Source organism: Schistocerca americana, chromosome 4 (assembly GCF_021461395.2).
Source record: "Schistocerca americana isolate TAMUIC-IGC-003095 chromosome 4, iqSchAmer2.1, whole genome shotgun sequence".
Classification (NCBI taxonomy): Eukaryota; Metazoa; Arthropoda; class Insecta; order Orthoptera; family Acrididae; genus Schistocerca; species Schistocerca americana.
This window is the reverse complement of record NC_060122.1, coordinates 274,857,116-274,876,372: the sequence shown is the minus strand read 5'-3', so window position 1 is coordinate 274,876,372 and position 19,257 is coordinate 274,857,116. Positions and strand designations below refer to the sequence as shown.

Genomic DNA, 19,257 nt, shown 5'->3' with positions numbered 1-19,257 from the left:
ACGCGAGAGGCAGTCAAGGATATCGTCAATACTGTTCACAGACGGAGCAATATTTCCAGACAGCGCAGTATATGTCCGAAGTTTTTGATGTTCTCTGTATTACTGCAGAATCTCTCAATCTGAAGCCTCATCCATACTGTCACACGGCACACACTGGCAGGAAACATTTTCTCAGTGAACTCGCATCGTCTGCATCGCTGCTTGTCGTATTGTTTTCGCATTGTCTTCTACTTCACGTCTAGAGACGAAGAAACTGTAATGTGTGCTGCTGCCTTATTAATACTCTAAGGTTCACGCAAACAAAATAAAAGGCTTCGACGTCGATGTTTTTTTCATTTTTTATTTATTCATCGTGATTGTTGGACTGAAGGCAATACAGCCACTCTCAGTGTTCGGAGCTTTACAGAAGAAGGTTGTATTTATCAAAGAATTTCATAATTAGTCTGAAAACTACGAAATTATTTTGATGAAGGAGAGAGTTGGTGTAGTTGGTAATGGCTGATAACATCGGATTAGTTTGAAATCGATATGCTAGTTTGCACAGAATCATCGTCATTGGTGAACGAAAACATACTATAGAAGAACTTGTTACGAGAAATTAATATGGGAGACAGCTGTAGTTTCCGTAATTTCACTCGGAAAACATCTACCGATTCTGCATGTTTAGCAAATATGAGAGCCCCATCCTTTTTATTTTTTTAGACACAAATTTTAGGAAAGCAACTACAACCATTCATGCTGTTAATCTTAGCTTTTTGGCAACGGCAGGCTCATTTCAGAGCCTTCAGCATTTATTTCACATTGCGAGGCAAGCTGCGACAAACGACTTACTTTCTTTTCTAAGTAGTCTTTGTCAGTATTCCACCAAATGTAGCAATAGTTCTTTGCTGTGTGTCTCGTATCTTATTGCTATTCTCGTACTGTTTGCTTCATATATTCCCCGAAGCAGCGTCGATAACAACTACATAGTTTGCTGCCTGTTAAATAAACATGTACTAGAGCCGTGCAGCGGTGACATGTGGTAGCTGGCCAGAAACATTGTTTCCTTTGATTTGTACCGACACTGCTCCGGATAGATATTTCTCTGTCGTCCACATCAAGCAGGCGGAAACATATTTCGAAAATATGTTTCAAGTTAAAGGTGTACGCGACTTCATACATCTGGAAAATATTGTCAATATTATTTAGCTACTCCGTGTACGATTCGGTGTGATACGTGCCTTCACAAAACAAGATCTCTTAACAGACGATAGCACACATTAGTTTCCACTATCTGCAACAGAAAGTCGATAAAGAGTTACGGAATTATAAAAACGCGCGCTGCTTTAGCGGAAACAGATCGGCGCATGCGTCGCAGTGAATCTAGTTGCTCTCGGAAACCTCAGAGGCCAGCACTGGCCATGCAGGTGTTCTGCTGTCTGTGACATTTCGTCACAGTAACTCACCAATAGCCGGTGTCTGCGGTTGGATCACAGGCGCGGGAACTTTTGCACTGTACCAACTTTGTGACCTACGTACGCCTGCCGCGTATTACGTTTCACGCCCGATTTCACACATTACACCGGTGTTGGCAACAATTCTGCTTCAGCCGTCACGATTCTGTTTTCAATCGCAATGGATATCGAGAAAGTAGGCGAGAAACTTGGCACTAAAAGACAATGGTTAAAGGAGTTCCTGTCAGAATTGGCGGGATCATTTCTGCTAGTGGTAAGAGTTTCATAATTTTGCTCCTTCATATGACAGCTTTAATATTTTGCCTCTCTCTCTCTCTCTCTCTCTCTCTCTCTCTCTCTATATATATATATATATATATATATATATATATATATATATATATATAATTCAGCAACATTAAATAAGATTCTATGGTTTTGAATTTGCACGAGGTCTTCGCAAAGTACAGAGGATTTTATTCTCGCTGCTTCCCGTTAATATCAACGGTAAATAGTGTAAATAATTTACTCATCTGTCCTTCAGACGTATTACGCAACAATTTACTTAAAAATATTACACAAAGAACCTTGCACCGAACACAGTATAAATGAAATAATATTTTGTTTCCATTTTCAAACCTCAAATTTACATATAAGGTACTGCATTCCTTTATTTTAACGTTCGTTTGTCGATTAATTATGTGCTACAGTGAAATGAGCGGCCTACATACGTAACATCGAAATCTGTGCCTGTATAATTACGAGCCCCTACTTCATTTATGACCGCAAATTCTAACTGAACTTGATCAGAGGATACTTGATTTTATTTGTTTAATTAATTAATTTATTTACGTATTTAATTTTTCTTTGTACTGTTGATTTTCTGCCTACAGCGGCCAGGGCAGCATGTAGAATCTTTCCCGCCAAGTCACAGACAATATAACACAACAGATGATATGGTCTAAAGAGTGAACTGTTGTTGCACATACGAAAATTACCTATCTCATCCAATTATTCAGTCTCACGATATAACATTAAATTTATCGTTCTACAGGGCTATAAATTTTAAACTTTATATGTTCTTTTATTCAGTAAATGTGATATTAATCTCTCTTTCAAACACATATCTATCAGTTAATACACTTAATTTTATTCATTTTTGATATAATTTGTTCTCGCTAAATTTAATTCAGCATGATAGTGATCTGTTCTCATCTGGTTAGAGTATAGCTCATTTGACATAATAGAACAATCCAGAGATTATTCCTATGATTAATTTTCTAATAATGTACGAAAATATTGCCTGGAACAGCCCTTCTGTTTTAGTGCTAGCGAACCCGGCAATGTTACGCAATTGCTAAACATTTGTGGGAATTGCATATACATTCTAAATTCCTTGCTCCCCCCCCTTTCTTCCCATCTTCTGATCCCCCTTCTCTCTCCATACATCTTCTCCTTTCCCATTTCTCTGTGCATAACCTCCTCCTCGCTCTCTCTGTCCACCTCCTCCTGCCCACTCTCTATGTCCATTACTGTAGAGCTTCTGTAAAAATTTGATGTAAGCCCATCAAGATCTGTTCGAGATTTTTGGTAACAATGTACTCATTTATATATTATATACATAATATTTACATGTGTAATGTAATACAAAAATGTATAGCTTATGTCAGTCCGAATGTTCATTACAGTATCGTGTAAAAATTGATACTAAATCGATCAAGAACTTTTTGACATTTGTGGTAACAACTCTTCCCCCTTTATATATTAAATATACAACTATATTAGACATTTTACAAAAATATGTAGCTCATCTGCTTATGTCTGTCCGAATGTTGGTTAAAGTATCGTGTAATAATTTGAGGTAAATCGGCCAAGAACTTTTCGAGATTTGTGGTAACAACGCTTCCCCTTTCTATTTACATACATAGGTGTATACTAGACATACATATTACAAAATATACGGTCTATGTTCGTCCGAACGTTCATTAGAGTATCGTGTAAAAATTTGTAGCAAATCGATCAAGAACTTTTCGAGATTTGTGGTAACAACTCTTCCCCCTTTATGTATTAAATATGTATCTATATTACATATTTTACAAAAATATGTAGCCTATCTGCTTATATCCGTCCGAATGTTGGTTATGTATCGTGTAAAAATTTGAAGTAAACCGGTCAAGAACTTTCGAGATTTTCGGTAACAAAGTTTCCCCTTTATATATTATATATAACTATCAAACTGATTTTTTTGTTATGAAACCATGTGACAGCCGAACTGTCAAATTGAATGCAATTTTTTAATTCTCTTTTTCGTATCAAAAATACCATTACCACCCATAATTACGAACACTCAAAAAGCAACCAAATCGGTCGAGCCGTTGTCTAACGATGATGTTTCAAAATCAATTTTAATTTTCTTTCATACAAACCTTATCCTGACATTATGAACGCAATAAAGTCATAAATCAACCAAATCTGTCGAGCCGTTCTTAATTGGTGATATTTCTTACATTTCCGACTCCTCCATTAAATTTTCCAAAAACTTTCTTTGTACAAAAAAAAAAAAAAAGAGAAAAGATCAACCAAATCCCACAACCCATTCTCAGGTGATGATCTCTCATACACGGGGCAACTGATTGTTATTTACATAGATTTGCAATAGAGTTCTTAGTTTTTAGGTATCAGTTTTTCTTGTCACCGCAACAAATGTCATGGCTGTCATGGCTCTGAGCACTATGGGACTTAACATCTGTGGTCATCAGTCCCCTAGAACTTAGAACTACTTAAACCTAACTAACCTAAGGACATCACACACATCCATGCCCGAGGCAGGATTCGAACCTGCGACCGTAGCAGTCCCGCGGTCAACAAATGTCAACCCAGCCCACTTTAACGTCTTTATCTTATTCTGATGAGTGTTTTTACTGTTGCTCGTATCAGTAGAAATCCTAGATTTGCAGAATGTGAGAGAATATGAATTCTAAAGAAAACTCTTCATGAGCGACGAATCGCAACGATCCATCGCAACGGCAGGCGATCGTTTTGTAGACCGTACGTGTGTGGGCAAATCGTAGCAATCGGTCGCTGACTGCATGGAAATCACAGGTAAACTGATGTCTCGTATGTGTGTGGTTATATGGCCCCCTGGCTGTGAATCTTTCGTTAATTATCGAGCGTGGTTATGCAGTTTTGGTTTCGTTTCACTTTGCCCAGATCGAACAACAGTTTATAGTTATTCATGGATCATGAACCACTCAGAGATGTGAAATTGAGGCCACAGTCGCTGTTTATATTAAGAAGTAATACAAAACACACCCTCCGTTTTTACCGTGATTAACGTTTTGAAGCATGTGCTGTAGAAATAGAATTGATGAGAAGTTCTTAGCAAAACTCACGGTACACAAGGCTCCATGTGGTGATTATTAGTTATTTGAAGCAACTGCAATTTTTATTAGAATTTTTAACTTATTAGCAAAATGGCATACCGTATTATTAATTGGACATTTTAGTTTAAATGGTCAGGGAAAATCTGTTATACAGTTACACTCAAATCCCTTGTCATTTCATATTATCTCTCTTGCCCACAAAATTTCTAACACGAGGTACGGTATTTAGCATTGCTCCTATTGATATAGTTACACCAAGACTGCAAAATAAATTCTGTAAACATTTGCAGGTAAACTCTAATTCTAATAAAGAAAAATTAATTTGGGACTAATAAATGAAAAACGAATTGTGTTAGCACACTAGAAAGACGTACACAGCACATGTGGCGTTACTGAAAAATGTAATACGTATATTCTGTAAGACTTCGTAAGACAACTGCTTAATCTATGGTCGAACGGCTTCAAAGTTTTGTAAGTCTTTCGCTAAATATTAATGTGTCTTAATGTATAATAAGATTTTCGTTAATCACTCGATGTCGTTCCTTTTAAATTTCGTGTTTCAAACTTTTTTTTTCTGTGGCATAACCATGTAACATTTAGACGTGATGTAATCACTTGACCAAACGATTCGTCATGGACAACGTCGCTTTCGTACATAAGTTTTCAACATAAGCTGATAAAATCGCCCGAAGTATGTGTCATTCACTCGAAGAGTACCCCGCGAGTCTACTTTATTATAATCGTTACCTTTCCGCAATTCGAGATCGTTACCTTTCCGCAATTCCAGAAACACGGATGTTGACACTAGCGCTAAGCAGCGATATTGCTAAAGTTAAGTGTCAACACGTTGCAGCTCTCGATGTTTTCAGTGTCTGAAGAACTCCACTTCGCTGTACCTATAGGCATATCATCAACACTTTCTTCTTATCAATTTCATCCGTTCGACTGAGGAACAAAGTACCTAGTAACCTGTGCCTTATCCCAACTCCTCTGCATTTAAGATGAGATTAAAGCCTAGCATCACCATCGTCGCAGCCTCCCTCTCGGCATATCCCAGCTTCCTTCTTTCTCTCGAACAGCGAAAAGGTATTCAGTCACATTGTCAACGCTACCTCTGCTTTCCTCACCGATGCCTATTTTTCTTTTCTTTCCTTCATCTCATCTACTAACTTTATGCTATTACTTCTCACCCTTCATCCAGCAGGGCAACTTCTCCCATTTGTTTCCTTCTCTATCGTTAGTATACTTTTCTGTTACTTCTTCTCACACACGTTCGACAAAAACATAAAAAGGGAAATTGCTCAACACAATGACAATCAGACTGACATTTATGAAATACCATATACAGGGTGTTACAAAAAGGTACGGCCAAACTTTCAGTAAACATTCCTCACACACAAAGAAAGAAAATATGTTATGTGGACATGTATCCGGAAACGCTTACTTTCCATGTTAGAGCTCATTTTATTACTTCTCTTCAAATCACATCAATCATGGAATGGAAACACACAGCAACAGAACGTACCAGCGTGACTTCAAACACTTTGTTACAGGAAAAGTTCAAAATGTCCTCCGTTAGCGAGGATACATGCATCCACCCTCCGTCGCATGGAATCCCTGGTGCGCTGATGCAGCCCTGGAGAATGGCGTATTGTATCACAGCCGTCCACAACACGAGCACGAAGAGTCTCTACATTTGGTACTGGGGTTGCGTAGACAAGAGCTTTCAAATGCCCCCATAAATGAAAGTCAAGAGGGTTGAGGTCAGGAGAGCGTGGAGGCCATGGAATTGGTCCGCCTCTACCAATCCATCGGTCACCGAATCTGTTGTTGAGAAGCGTACGAACAGTTCGACTAAAATGTGCAGGAGCTCCATCGTGCATGAACCACATGTTGTGTCGTACTTGTAAAGGCACATGTTCTAGCAGCACAGGTAGAGTATCCCGTATGAAATCATGGCGGTGAATCGAGGAAGTACATACTGACGAAACTAAAATGAGCTCTAACACGGAAATTAAGCGTTTCCGGACACATGTCCACATAACATCTTTTCTTTATTTGTGTGTGAGGAATGTTTCCTGAAAGTTTGGCCGTACCTTTTTGTACCACCCTGTCTTCAATACTGCGTTATTATTATTTTTTAGCCGGCCGCGGTGGTCTAGCGGTTCTAGGCGCGCAGTCCGGAACCGCGCGACTGCTACGGTCGCAGGTTCGAATCCTGCCTCGGGCATGGATGTGTGTGATGTCCTAAGGTTAGTTAGGTTTCAGTAGTTCTAAGTTCTAGGGGACTGATGACCACAGATGTTAAGTCCCATAGTGCTCAGAACCATTATTTTTTATCTTCGTACTGACCAAACAGAATCACTTAACTACAATTTCTCTTATCTATTTGTTGTCTCTTATTTTTCCACTACTCTTTCATCGTCTCCCCATGTAGTCTTTTCCTTTGTTCTGTCCATGTTGTACCTGATTTCTTATTCCTACTGTTTTGAAAGCCTTCTGAACTTAGTATTTTATTCTTAAGAGGGTTTCTTTCTGTCATATTCGAATCTTCGGTGTTATTTATTTCTGGTTATTTTCTTATTTCTGTAATCCGTGTTGTGTGATGGGCGCCCATACCCGCCGACAATGGGGCACCCCCCGTGCCCCCTCTCAGCGAGAGCTAAAATATAGTGTAGTCATGCGTTTTTTTTTCGAAAATTATTTAAAAGTTGGTATTACGCAGGTTTTTATCAAGGTAGGAACTAGAACTTTTTTATGGCTACTTACAAGCCTCCACTCGTCTTCCAAAAAATTAAAATTACTCCATACTCTCAAGTTTCGGTTCCCCTCCCCACAGACTACTGTATGTGTGCGCTTGATCCATGCTACAGTTGATTTCTTTTTCAAAAATACAGGGACATTTGCTTCGTTAGTCTGTTCTCACGTATTCGTAGAGGTGTCCAAAGATGATTAACCTTCGCATTGCTGTTACTTCCTTATATTCTGTATGTCTGGTACACCTCCTCATTATTTCTCATTTTCCAGCCACCTGTAGTTGGTGCTGCTTCCACTATTTTGCTAATAATCCATCTTTCTAGTATCTTTATTCTGTACAGCCTATAGCTCATCGTTAGGTATTAACACGTGCACATATATTCTCATCTTATCATTGTGGTATAGTGTTTTACTTTTGTATTTATAGATACGCGTTTCTTATTGTAGATATTTTTTTGGCAAACAATCAGCTCTTTCCACTTTATTAACCCTTGCATCTATTAAAATTTCCTCTAGTCCAACTGTGTGGTTTCTCAATGGTATTTTAAGTTGCTAACCCATTCTGTTTTACCTATTTCTGTTTCTGTTTATTTTGGTGTATTTATTATATTTGTCACGCATTTTGTTTTTTAGCTGAAATGTTCAGACCATTTCTATTAGCTATTCTTTCCAGAAGATTTATGTGAGTAACTGCTAACGTCAGATTTTCTGAAAGTATTGCAAAACCATCTGCAAAAGACACGCAATATACTTTAATCCCATTTGATTTCCTTCCCAGGATTATTGATTGAATTTGTGATTTTTTAGCTCTAAATTCTAGAGCCTTACAAATTTTCTCAAAACATGAAAATAAAAATGGTAAACAGTCCCCTTGTGGAACATCAGTTTTTATTTCAAATGGATGAGATATTTCTCCCACAAATTTCTCTTTACATATCTTATTTGGTAAAATTCTCTAATGATTATATTTATGTTCTCTGCCTATAAAATCAAATCCTTTCACAAAATCAATAAGTGATACTATTATAGGTTTGATGATTTCATTCTGTGGCACGCTATGGATTTTACGTTAAAAATCTGTTCTGTGCAAAATATTATCTTTTGAAACCCTCCCTGATATTCTCTCATTTGTTTGTATGAAGCTTATTTAACTCTGTTCATGAGTGCTTTGCTATTATTTTGTATGCCACAGTCAGAAGAGATATACCTCTGTAATTATTGTCATTTTGATTATCTCTCTTTTACGTTGTGGGGCAGTTAATGCTAGCATTCAGTCTTCTGAAATGTTTTCTCTTTTCCAGATGTTCTCAAAAGTTCTGACCATTTCATCAGTTCTGCTGTAATGGAGTCACAGCCACTTTCTGTTTGATATCCTTAAGTACGTATTTAAAAGTTTGGTAAAAATTTCTTGTATTATTTTTGGTGGAATTTATTTTTATTTCTGTAAGCTGGGATTTTTCAAAGCTTTTTATTTTTTTCAGATTACTTTTGTGTTTCTTTTGTATGGATTGTTCCAGGTATTCTTCTATTTTCGAACATCTCCATTTTCAATATTTTTGAGCTCTTTATTCAAGCGTTTCTTCACTTTTTCCATTCCTCCAGATCTACTTTTTATTCCTACAGAGTCGTAATGTCTTCTCGGCTGCTTTGGTAATTTGTGCATGGAGTCCATATAAAACACCTTTTTTGGTTGTCTCAAGTACTCCTCTAAATTTTTCTAATTTTTTTAAAAAAATATTGGTTCTGTAGAGCGGTATCTATTTTTTGAGATTTCCTTTCTCTTTCCAATAAGAGAAATTGGATTGTACCCTTAAAGAGATAATGCTCTGAATGACATCCCCCACTTCTGATCACTTTAACATCCATATTGTCCTTGATATTCATTTTGGACATAGTTATGTGATCCAGCTGAAATTCTTTCTATGTATGGATTTAGATGTTTTGGCTTTTCTTGATAATCTTCGAAAAAGTGGGCCATCAGTTTTAAGTATATGTTGAACGCATACTATTCAACCTTTCACCATTCCTGTTTATTCTCAAGTTCGGTGGATATTTACCTACAATATTCGTAAAATTCTTTTCTTTCTGAACTTGTACTCTGGAGTCGCCTAGAAGTATTTTGAGAAAAATGAACAGCATAGAGACAGAAGTCAGTCTCTATGCTGTTCATTTTTGGAACACAACCTACGATCAGCTTAGGGACAGAAGGGATGACACTTTCTGCAGGACATGGCCATCATTTTGTAGGACAATGCTCAAGCACGTACAGTGCAAGCCGTTACTGATTTGTTTGACTGATAGGGCTGCTAAGTGCTGTACCACCGACTGTATTCCCCTGACTCAAACCCTCGTGAGTTAAACTCGATTTCTAAACTGAAGGAAACACTTCACGGTATTCCCTTCAGAACTGCTACAATTTCGTCGGGCAATAAACCGTAGCGCTCGAACTGTCAACGCAACTGGCACTGCTAAGAGTATCCTACGACTTACACATCGCTGGCAACGGGTTATACACAATGCTGGTGACTACTTTGAAGCTCAGTAAAACTTTGAAACACGTATCTATTTTGTATGAGCTGTAAATAAATAGTTGCCACTATTAAAGTTCCAACCCTCATAGTTCAGTAATTGTCACCCTGTATAAAGGTAATTTTATTTTTAATTTGAAATTCACAGTCCGTTATGATGGTACAAAAACAAAGTGCAGTTATTGCACAGCATGATATCACAACCTCTTCACCGAGGGTGTGGCAAGAAGAAGTTAAGTAAAATCGGTAATTTACGACTATAGCTACAACAATGCAATATTTTTGTAACCTTGCGGATATGAAGCTTAGCCCTGCTGAAACGAGTAATCTAGTGTACTCGCATGTAATCAAGGCAATAAAAGCTTTATATCTGAAGCTTTCTCTACACTCTTGTACTCATTCTGGCATAGAAGCAAACCGCCTCCGAATGTCATCTTGAGGACTTTCTAGCAATGCCTGAAGCACAGTCCATGAAGATTGCTGGCTGGAGGCTGATAAGGAAATACACCGTTTCTCGCCGTATCCTAAGACATGCCACATGGGTGACAAATCAGGGGATTGTGTAGATAGGCCATTCAAGGACACGTTTATTCCTCAAGGCATACCCTGCTAGGATATGGTAAGGGATTTGGAGATGTTGTTTGAAGTGTTGAATACATTCGTTGGAATAAATACTTCAGTTGGTATATAAAATAGGTTTTTGACAAGTTAAAATAGCTTTAACTTCATACTGATTTATACAATCACGTGAAGTGTCACAAACTTTAAGTACAATAATGATATTGGCTACAGTGGTAAAATTATTCACAAATAAAGTATGGTTGGGATCCGTAGATAGATATGAAAGGCTGGAGGCATAGGGGGAGGACGAGAAAGAGAAAGTGTGAGGGAGAGAGAGGGTTGAAAGAGTGATTGTATGAGAGCAACTTTACAGGGATAGGGGTCTTAAGATTATATCTGTTACATGTAGTAACTGCCTAAAGGTTGCGGTAATACATTGGTTAATGCTCAAAAATATGCAGATGGATGTGCAATTTGTGCCAGTAGATACGTTCATCGTGCCACAAGTTCCTCCAAAACATCGTAACACAACACGCACACACAAATGTCATATTAACAAATGTAAATCCACCTGATGATGGAGGTTTAAACCTCTGAAACGCGTCGTGGAGATAAATAAATAGTGACTGGTAACAGTAAACTTGTTGTTTCATTTAACATCAATATTTAAAAAATATAATTATCTGCCCACGATATATCGAAGAAAAGTATCGATGTATCGACGAAAATATATCGATGTACTGGCCTATAAAAATATGGGCTGCACATTGTAAATGTACTGCCGGTTTTAGAGTTGTATATTTAAGTACTGATTATTAGATATCCTGTACATCAACAAGCTAGCAGCCTGCCAATCCTCCATGAGCAAGAAATAAAAGGAAAACGACGCACGTTCACGCTTGGCGATGACCACTTTGCTAACAATGGTAACTGCATGTGAGTGGCATAGAAAAAGGTGTCTGGCGGGTTCATCATTCGGTTTCGTCACATATTGGATTTGTCCAGAACACTAACATGCCAACTTCCCCGTTCTTTCATTTCTGCTAACGCCAGCGTCTTAGCAGTTGTAGTGATAAAACTACATTGTGAAATTAAACGACACAGTTTCTGTTGGTAGCGTTGAGCGCCGATTACGTCAGCTTTTCTCCTCATACGTGTCCGCCCACCGCAAAGACCAACCTTGTTATTTATATTTTTGTTCATCATTTTCAGCAACGGTTTTTGAAGCATGCTGATGTGGAGAAATAGTACGCTGGCTGCGTTGAAAATTCTATTTTTTCACACCGGAAATCTTGTTATTCCAGTCACACCCCCCCCCCCCCACCTCCCCACCTACAAGTGCAATCAGACTTCTTGTTTGTGCCTCCTGTACTTGCTTCACACAGTCAAAGAAAAAGACTGGACGTGATGAAAGTTCAGAAATTGGTAAAACTCTTTCACACAGTGAAAGTAAAATTATTTTCTACTACAAATTCAAATATTTACTGAAAACTGCGAAAAAATATGCTATAAAGCAGAAATAACGGCACTCGATATTGCCATTTCGTTATCAACATATCTTGGCAAAATACCGCCTATATGTATCGATATCTTTTGGAAAAATGTCAATAATCGAGATTTTTTGTGAACAGCCCTAGTAAGAAGGCTATGAGATTATGGTTTACCATTGTTGCCACATACTGGCGAACATTCAGCTTTCCTTTTAACAACTACCAAATCAGCCCTATTGTCATATTAAATAGCTCCCTAGGAGTTGGAGAGGTACTGATCTCGAGCATCGCGATTCCTGTGGCTTTGCACCAATACGGTGTCGGTCTGACTACCATGAACAGCAGTGAGACTCATCCGTGAACACCAGAGGACGCCACTCACTGTCCCAGTTGACTCTCGCTCTACAAGAGTTGTCGTCAAACTTTTTTTGCAGTAGGCCACTAACACTGACACTATGGGATGGCATGTCAGGGAGCATATGAGCCGATCTTATTACATATTGGTAACCAACATAAATTAGTAAGTTACATGGTCCCAATAGACTACAGTGAGGCTGGTTCAAATGGCTCTGAGCACTATGGGACTTAACTTCTGAGGTCATCAGTCCCCTAGAATGTAGAACTACTTAAACCCAACTAACCTAAGGACATCACACACATCCATGCCCGAGGCAGGATTCGAACCTGCGACCGTAGCGGCCGCGCGGTTCCAGACTGTAGCGCCTAGAACCGCTCGGCCACTCCAGCCGGCCTGCAGTGAGGGCGTGATAATTTGGCACCCGCCCCCAAGTGCTTATGTTAAAAGTCGTCACCATTCAGGACACTTTGTGTCGACTGTTCCCTGTTTCAGACCGTTGCAAAGCTGTGCCATTGTAACTGGCCGACGAAGTGAGACTCGAACTTGGGACCTTTGCCTTTCGCGGGCAAGTGCTCTACCGACTGAGTTACCCAAGCACGATTCAGGACCCGTCCTCGTCGCTTCAGTTCTGCCCGTACCTCGTCTCCTACCTTCCAAAGTTCACAGAAGCTGTTAGTTTCTAAATGCATATTAGACGCACCAAAAAAGGTTTTGCGTCACCTCGGTTCCGAGAGTTCTGGAACCTGTACAGAAAACTGAAATAGAGGTCAACATAAACATCATTTCCGCCCTTTTTATTGTTCATGAAAACCACACATTGCTTGTTGTTCCACCATACAGCGAGACCTTCAGAGGTGGTGGTCCAGATTGCTGTACACACCGGTACCTCTAATATCCAGTAGCACGTCCTCTTGCATTGATGCATACCTGTATTCGTCGTGGCATACTATCCACAAGTTCATCAAGGCACTGTTGGTCCAGATTGTCCCACTCCTCAACGGCGATTCGGCGTAGAACCCTCAGAGTGGTTGATGGGCCACGTCGTCCATAACCAGCCTTTTTCGGTCTATCCCAGACATGTTCGATAACGTTCATGCCTGGAGAACATGCTGGCCATTCTAGTCGAGCGATGTCGTTATCCTGAAGGAAGTCGTTCACAAGATGGGCACGATGGGGGCGCGAATTGTCGTCCATGAAGACGAATGCCTCTCCAATATGCCGCCGATATGGTTGCACTATCGGTCGGAGGATGGCATTCACGTATCGTACAGCCTTTACGGCGCCTTCCATGACCACCAGCGGCGTACGTCGGCTCCACATAATGCCTCCCCAAAACAGCAGGGAACCTCCACCTTGTTGCACTCGCTGGACAGTGTGCCTAAGGCGTTCTGCCTGACTGGGTTACCTCCAAACACGTCTCCGACGATTGTCTGGTTGAAGGCATATGCAACACTCATCGGTGAAGAGATCGTGATGCCAATCCTGAGCGGTTCATTCGACATGTTGTTGGGCCCATCTGTACCGCGCTGCATGGTGTCGTGGTTGCAAAGACGGACCTCGCCATGGATGTCGGGAGTGAAGTTGCGCTTCATGCAGCCTATTGCGCACAGTTTGAGTCGTAACACGACGTCCTGTGGCTGCACGAAAAGCATTATTCAACATGGTGGCGTTGCTGTCAGGGTTCCTCCGAGTCATAATTCATAGGTAGCAGTCATCCACTGCAGTAGTAACCCTTGGGCGGCCTGAGTGAGGCATGTCATCGACAGTTTCTGTCTCTCTGTATCTCCTCCATGTCCGAACAACATCGCTTTGGTTCACTCCGAGACTCCTGGACACTTCCGTTGTTGAGAGCCCGTCCTGGCGCAAAGTAACAATGCGGTCGCGATCGAACGGGGTATTGGCCGACCGTCTGGGCATGGTTGAACTACAGACAACACGAGCCGTGTACCTCCTTCCTGGTGGAATACTGATCGGCTGGCGGACCCCCTCCGTCTAATAGGCGTTGTTCATGCATGGTACCGCACTGCACCCCATCAGAATTCGTTCTTCTGTCATTGCACTGTAACCAGCTATCTGTGAGATCTGCCAGTATGATTCTATCACGTTTAGTGACATCTCTAAACAGTCAAAGGGACTGTGTTTGTGATACAATATCCACAGTCATCGTCTATCTTTAGGAGTTCTGGGACCGTCTGGGCATGGTTGAACTACAGACAACACGAGCCGTGTACCTCCTTCCTGGTGGAATACTGATCGGCTGGCGGACCCCCTCCGTCTAATAGGCGTTGTTCATGCATGGTACCGCACTGCACCCCATCAGAATTCGTTCTTCTGTCATTGCACTGTAACCAGCTATCTGTGAGATCTGCCAGTATGATTCTATCACGTTTAGTGACATCTCTAAACAGTCAAAGGGACTGTGTTTGTGATACAATATCCACAGTCATCGTCTATCTTTAGGAGTTCTGGGAACCAGGGTGATGCGAAACGTTTTTTGATGTGTGTATTATAAAATACGGCTCCGAATACTGCATTCGGGCCGAATTTTGACGACCACTACTCTACACCATGTAAGTGATTATTGTCTGTGGTATGGTGTCAGATTCGAGTAATCTGTTCGTAGCGACACTCTGCTCAAATTTCAGCTGTTGTCATCTGTTTATTCGTCAGAGCCATTCGAAAAATCTTACAGTCTTTTCGCCGCACTGTAATAATGACTCCACTCCATCAGAATTCGTTCTTCTGTCATTGCACTGTAACCAGCTATCTGTGAGATCTGCCAGTATGTGCTATCACATCCCTCACGTCAATGATTCAATGTTTCTCAAACTCCAAAAGATGGTGATAAGCTGCACGTATAAATCTTCTGGGTATACTGTGTTATAATCTCCATGTGAAAAGTTCCATTAACGTTAGACACACCCAATAGCCATCATATACTCACATCGTTCTTCTTCAGTAGGAACTGTTCTCGCTTTCTGAAATGAAAATAATGTTGGATGAGATTGAAATTTTAATCAGCATACTCCGCAGGTGTGAAAATACTGGGGTAATAATTTGGTAGCGTTTGGACACTCTCCATTTGCGTCAGTGAACATAAACTATGTACAGTTCACACTATTAAATCAAATCTGCCTTAAGGTGAACTGCTTGTTAAGGGGGTTGTTGATCCTTGAGCATAACAGTCGTAAATGAGCAGTTTTTTGGAAACCTGTCGTATCCCAGTTTTATTAAGATAGGTCAGGAACGCTGTACCCGGTCCGAGTTGACCTTTTTCCTAGATCCTCGTTTAGGGAAAATGGCACTGATAAATTTGATAAACGAATTCAGTATCAATATACCACTGTTCGATCATGGGACAGAGCATCCTGGTTCAAATGGCTCTGAGCACTATGGGACTTAACTTCTGAGGTCATCAGTCCCCTAGAACTTAGAACTACTTAAACCTAACTAACCTAAGGACATCACACACATCCATGCCCGGGGCAGGATTCGAACCTGCGACCGTAGCGGTCTCGCTGTTCCAGACTGTAGCCAGGGCATCCTGTCTTGAGTCAGCAGCCGCCGCTGGAGCAGAGAGCCGCTCGTTTGCTAGAGGGAGGTCACGGCCGCCTCCATGGCATTGTCAGTTGCGCTGCTACTCTTCCATCACCTTCACAGCCCAAGACATTGCAGACAGCAGCATTCGAGTGACACTACGCTCGGCCCTGCTCTTTGCACTGTCAGCAATGCCAGACGTCTTTTTGCGGATGATGCTGTAGTATATCGAGAGGTTGTAACAATGGAAAATTGTACTCAAATGCAGGAGGTTGTGCAACGAACTGACGCATGGTGCAGGGAATGGCAACTGAATCTCAATGTAGACAAGTGTAATGTGCTGCGAATACATAGAAAGAAAGATCCTTTATCATTTATCTACAATATAGCAGGTCAGCAAGTGGAAGCAGTTAATTCCATAAATTATCTGGGAGTAGGCACTAGGAGTGATCTAAAATGGAATGACCATATAAAATTAATCGTCGGTAAAGCAGGTGCCAGACTGAGATTCATCGGAAGAACCCTAAGGAAATGCAGTCCGAAACCAAAGGAAGTAGGTTACAGTACACTTGTTCGCCCACTGCTTGAATACAGCTCACCTATGTGGGATCCGTACCAGATAGGGTTGAAAGGAGAAATAGAGAAGATCCAACGAGGAGCAGCGCGCTTCGTTACAAAATCATTTAGTAATCGCGAAAGCGTAACGGAGATGATAGATAGACTCCAGTGGAGACGCTCAGTAGCTCGGTACGGGCTTTTGTATGATGTTTCGAGAACATACCTTCACAGAGGAGTCAAGCATTATATTGCTCCCTCCTACGTATATCTCGCGAAGAGGCCATGAGGATAAAATCAGAGAGATTAGAGCCCACACAGAGACATACCGACAATCTTTCTTTCCACGAACAATACGAGACAGGAATAGAAGGGAGAACCGATAGAGGTACTCAAAGTACCCTCCACCACACACCGCCAAGTGGCTTGCAGAGTATAGATGTAGATGTAGATGTTATGCATGAGAGGCAACTGGACGCCTCCACCAAGCTGTTCCTGATTTACTGCAGCTGAGGTCCAGAAAGAAGTTAATTAAACAAATCTATTGTCATCCTGACATCTCATTTAAATCTCCACGGATGACTGTCCATGGGTCATCTAACACTGGTGTCACATCACTGACGTCGCCTTCTTAGAGCAATCTCTGAACCTACAGCCTCTGGTATAGCGAGCCCAAAAATTTTTTGGTTGTATTTTGATCATGGAGAAAAGGTTTGACCATCGTGCATTTTGTTAAAGTAGATTTTTTGCTAATAGAGGAGGTTGCAGATCTACCAGCAGAAGATAGCAGAATGTTGTTGGGGGAATAGATAGACAGACGTAAACCAGTATGTGGGGAATTGCATGCAGTGTCCACAGAGGGTGGGTTTGTGTCGAAGAAGAATACCATTGCAGAGGTTACCTGAAACGTTACCAGCATTAGATTTTCTGGGGATTGATGGTTTAGGTCCATTCAGTAAAACATCTGCAGGGAATAAGTATGTACTCACAATATAGATCATTTTTCAACTTACGTAGAAATGGTTCACGATGCCAAACTTGCAGGCAGTAACAGTGGCACGAGCACTTATTAATAATTGGATACTGAAATTTAGAGTGCCTGAACCAATAACAACAAACAAGGGAATGAACTTCATGTCAGATCTTTTCAAGGCATTGTGTAAGTTATTGAATGTGAAGAGGTTAAGGGACGAGTGCTCTCCACAAGCTAATGGAAGAACTGAAGGAGTGTGTAGGGTAATTAGGAAGACGCTTCGACACTACGTTGACATCACACCAACTGGGATGTCTGTTTGAAGTACGTCGTCTCTGCCTACAACTCAAAACAGCAGACGAAAACAAAATTATCGCCATATGAAGTAGTATATAGTCGTAAAATGCCATCACCGTTCGTATTATTGATTGGTTAGTTGATTTGGAGGAGGAGCCCAAACAGCGAGGTCACCGGACCCATCGGCTAAGGGAAGGGTGGGGATGGAAGTCCGCTGTGCCCTTTCAAAGGAACCATCCCGGCATTTGCCTGAAGCGATTTAAGGAAATCACGGGAAACCTAAATCAGGATGGCCGGACACGGGTTTGAACCGTCGTCCTCCAGAATGCGAGTCGTGTGCTAACTACTGGGTCAACTCGCTAGGTTTCGACGTATTGAAAACAAAGAAAGGGATGACTGGAGAGTGTGTTAAGGAATTGGCCAGAGTGATTTGGAAAATTTGGAATAGAGTACAGAGACCAAATACTCAAGTGTTGGAGAAACAGGAAGAAGCAGTGGGACGCACAGCAAGAATGCCACAGTATAAGGTTGGCCAATGGGTGACACTACCATCTTCGTATATCGAAAGGAAAGACAAAGAAGATTCCATAATGCAAAAATCCTGGCGGTCCAGCAATCTCACACAAAAAATCGCGACTTTAGACACCCATGTATTCTCTAAAGCATATTACATGGCTCAGATATTCCCGATTCCAAAAATGAATGCTAAAAGGGTAATGTAACTGTCCAGCAGGTATGAGTGGAAAGGCGATATTTTCAAATTAAAACCCATCATGTTCACAAGACAGCAGGGAGGTTTAGAATTAACAGAAATCAGTAGGAAGGTGAACGCATTATTCATAAGGAGAACCATCATGATCATTATAAAGGAGCCAGATATTGTCACTTCGAAACTACTCAACATTGCACGGCCTGCAAGTGTGAGCCACTAATAAATGTAGGCAAGCTGAATTTAAATTGAAAGATTGAAACGTCCCCTTTGAAAAATTATTGAATTACTGTGCTGGTAAACCCCTTACATTATTTGATTTTCAAACAGCTGAGCAAAACTGAACGTACTCAAACATTTCTCTCTTTACTTATTCTGATCATCACTAAACTGACATGCAATACTTTTAGCGCAACGCAATCTGACTTTTAATAATCCCTACAAAAGAATGGCCCTGACTAACAATGACCTATACCTTTCATGAATCACTTACCTCACAAAAATCTTCGTTACTCGAACTTCTGCAATACAGCGAGCACCACTACTGCCGGCTAAATAAAAGATTCTAACTACTGAAGGCACTAACTACTGATAGGCATAGTTAGCAAATGAAAGATTTTGATAGAGAACAAGCAATGTATTTACCTTAACAGTGTTCGAAAGTCATAAATATCAG

At 40.7% G+C, this 19,257-nt stretch overlaps 1 protein-coding gene across 1 annotated transcript in view; it reads left to right on the top strand.

The window, feature by feature from the left end:
- Nucleotides 1–1,467: 1,467 nt before the first annotated feature.
- The window catches only part of LOC124613074 (aquaporin-9-like), a 253,864-nt gene continuing 236,074 nt past the window's right edge, over nucleotides 1,468–19,257 (top strand). Inside the window, exon 1 of the mRNA XM_047141659.1 lies at nucleotides 1,468–1,707. Coding sequence (XP_046997615.1) covers nucleotides 1,615–1,707 — 93 coding nt within the window. The 5' untranslated portion in view covers nucleotides 1,468–1,614. The remainder of the gene's footprint in view (nucleotides 1,708–19,257) is intronic.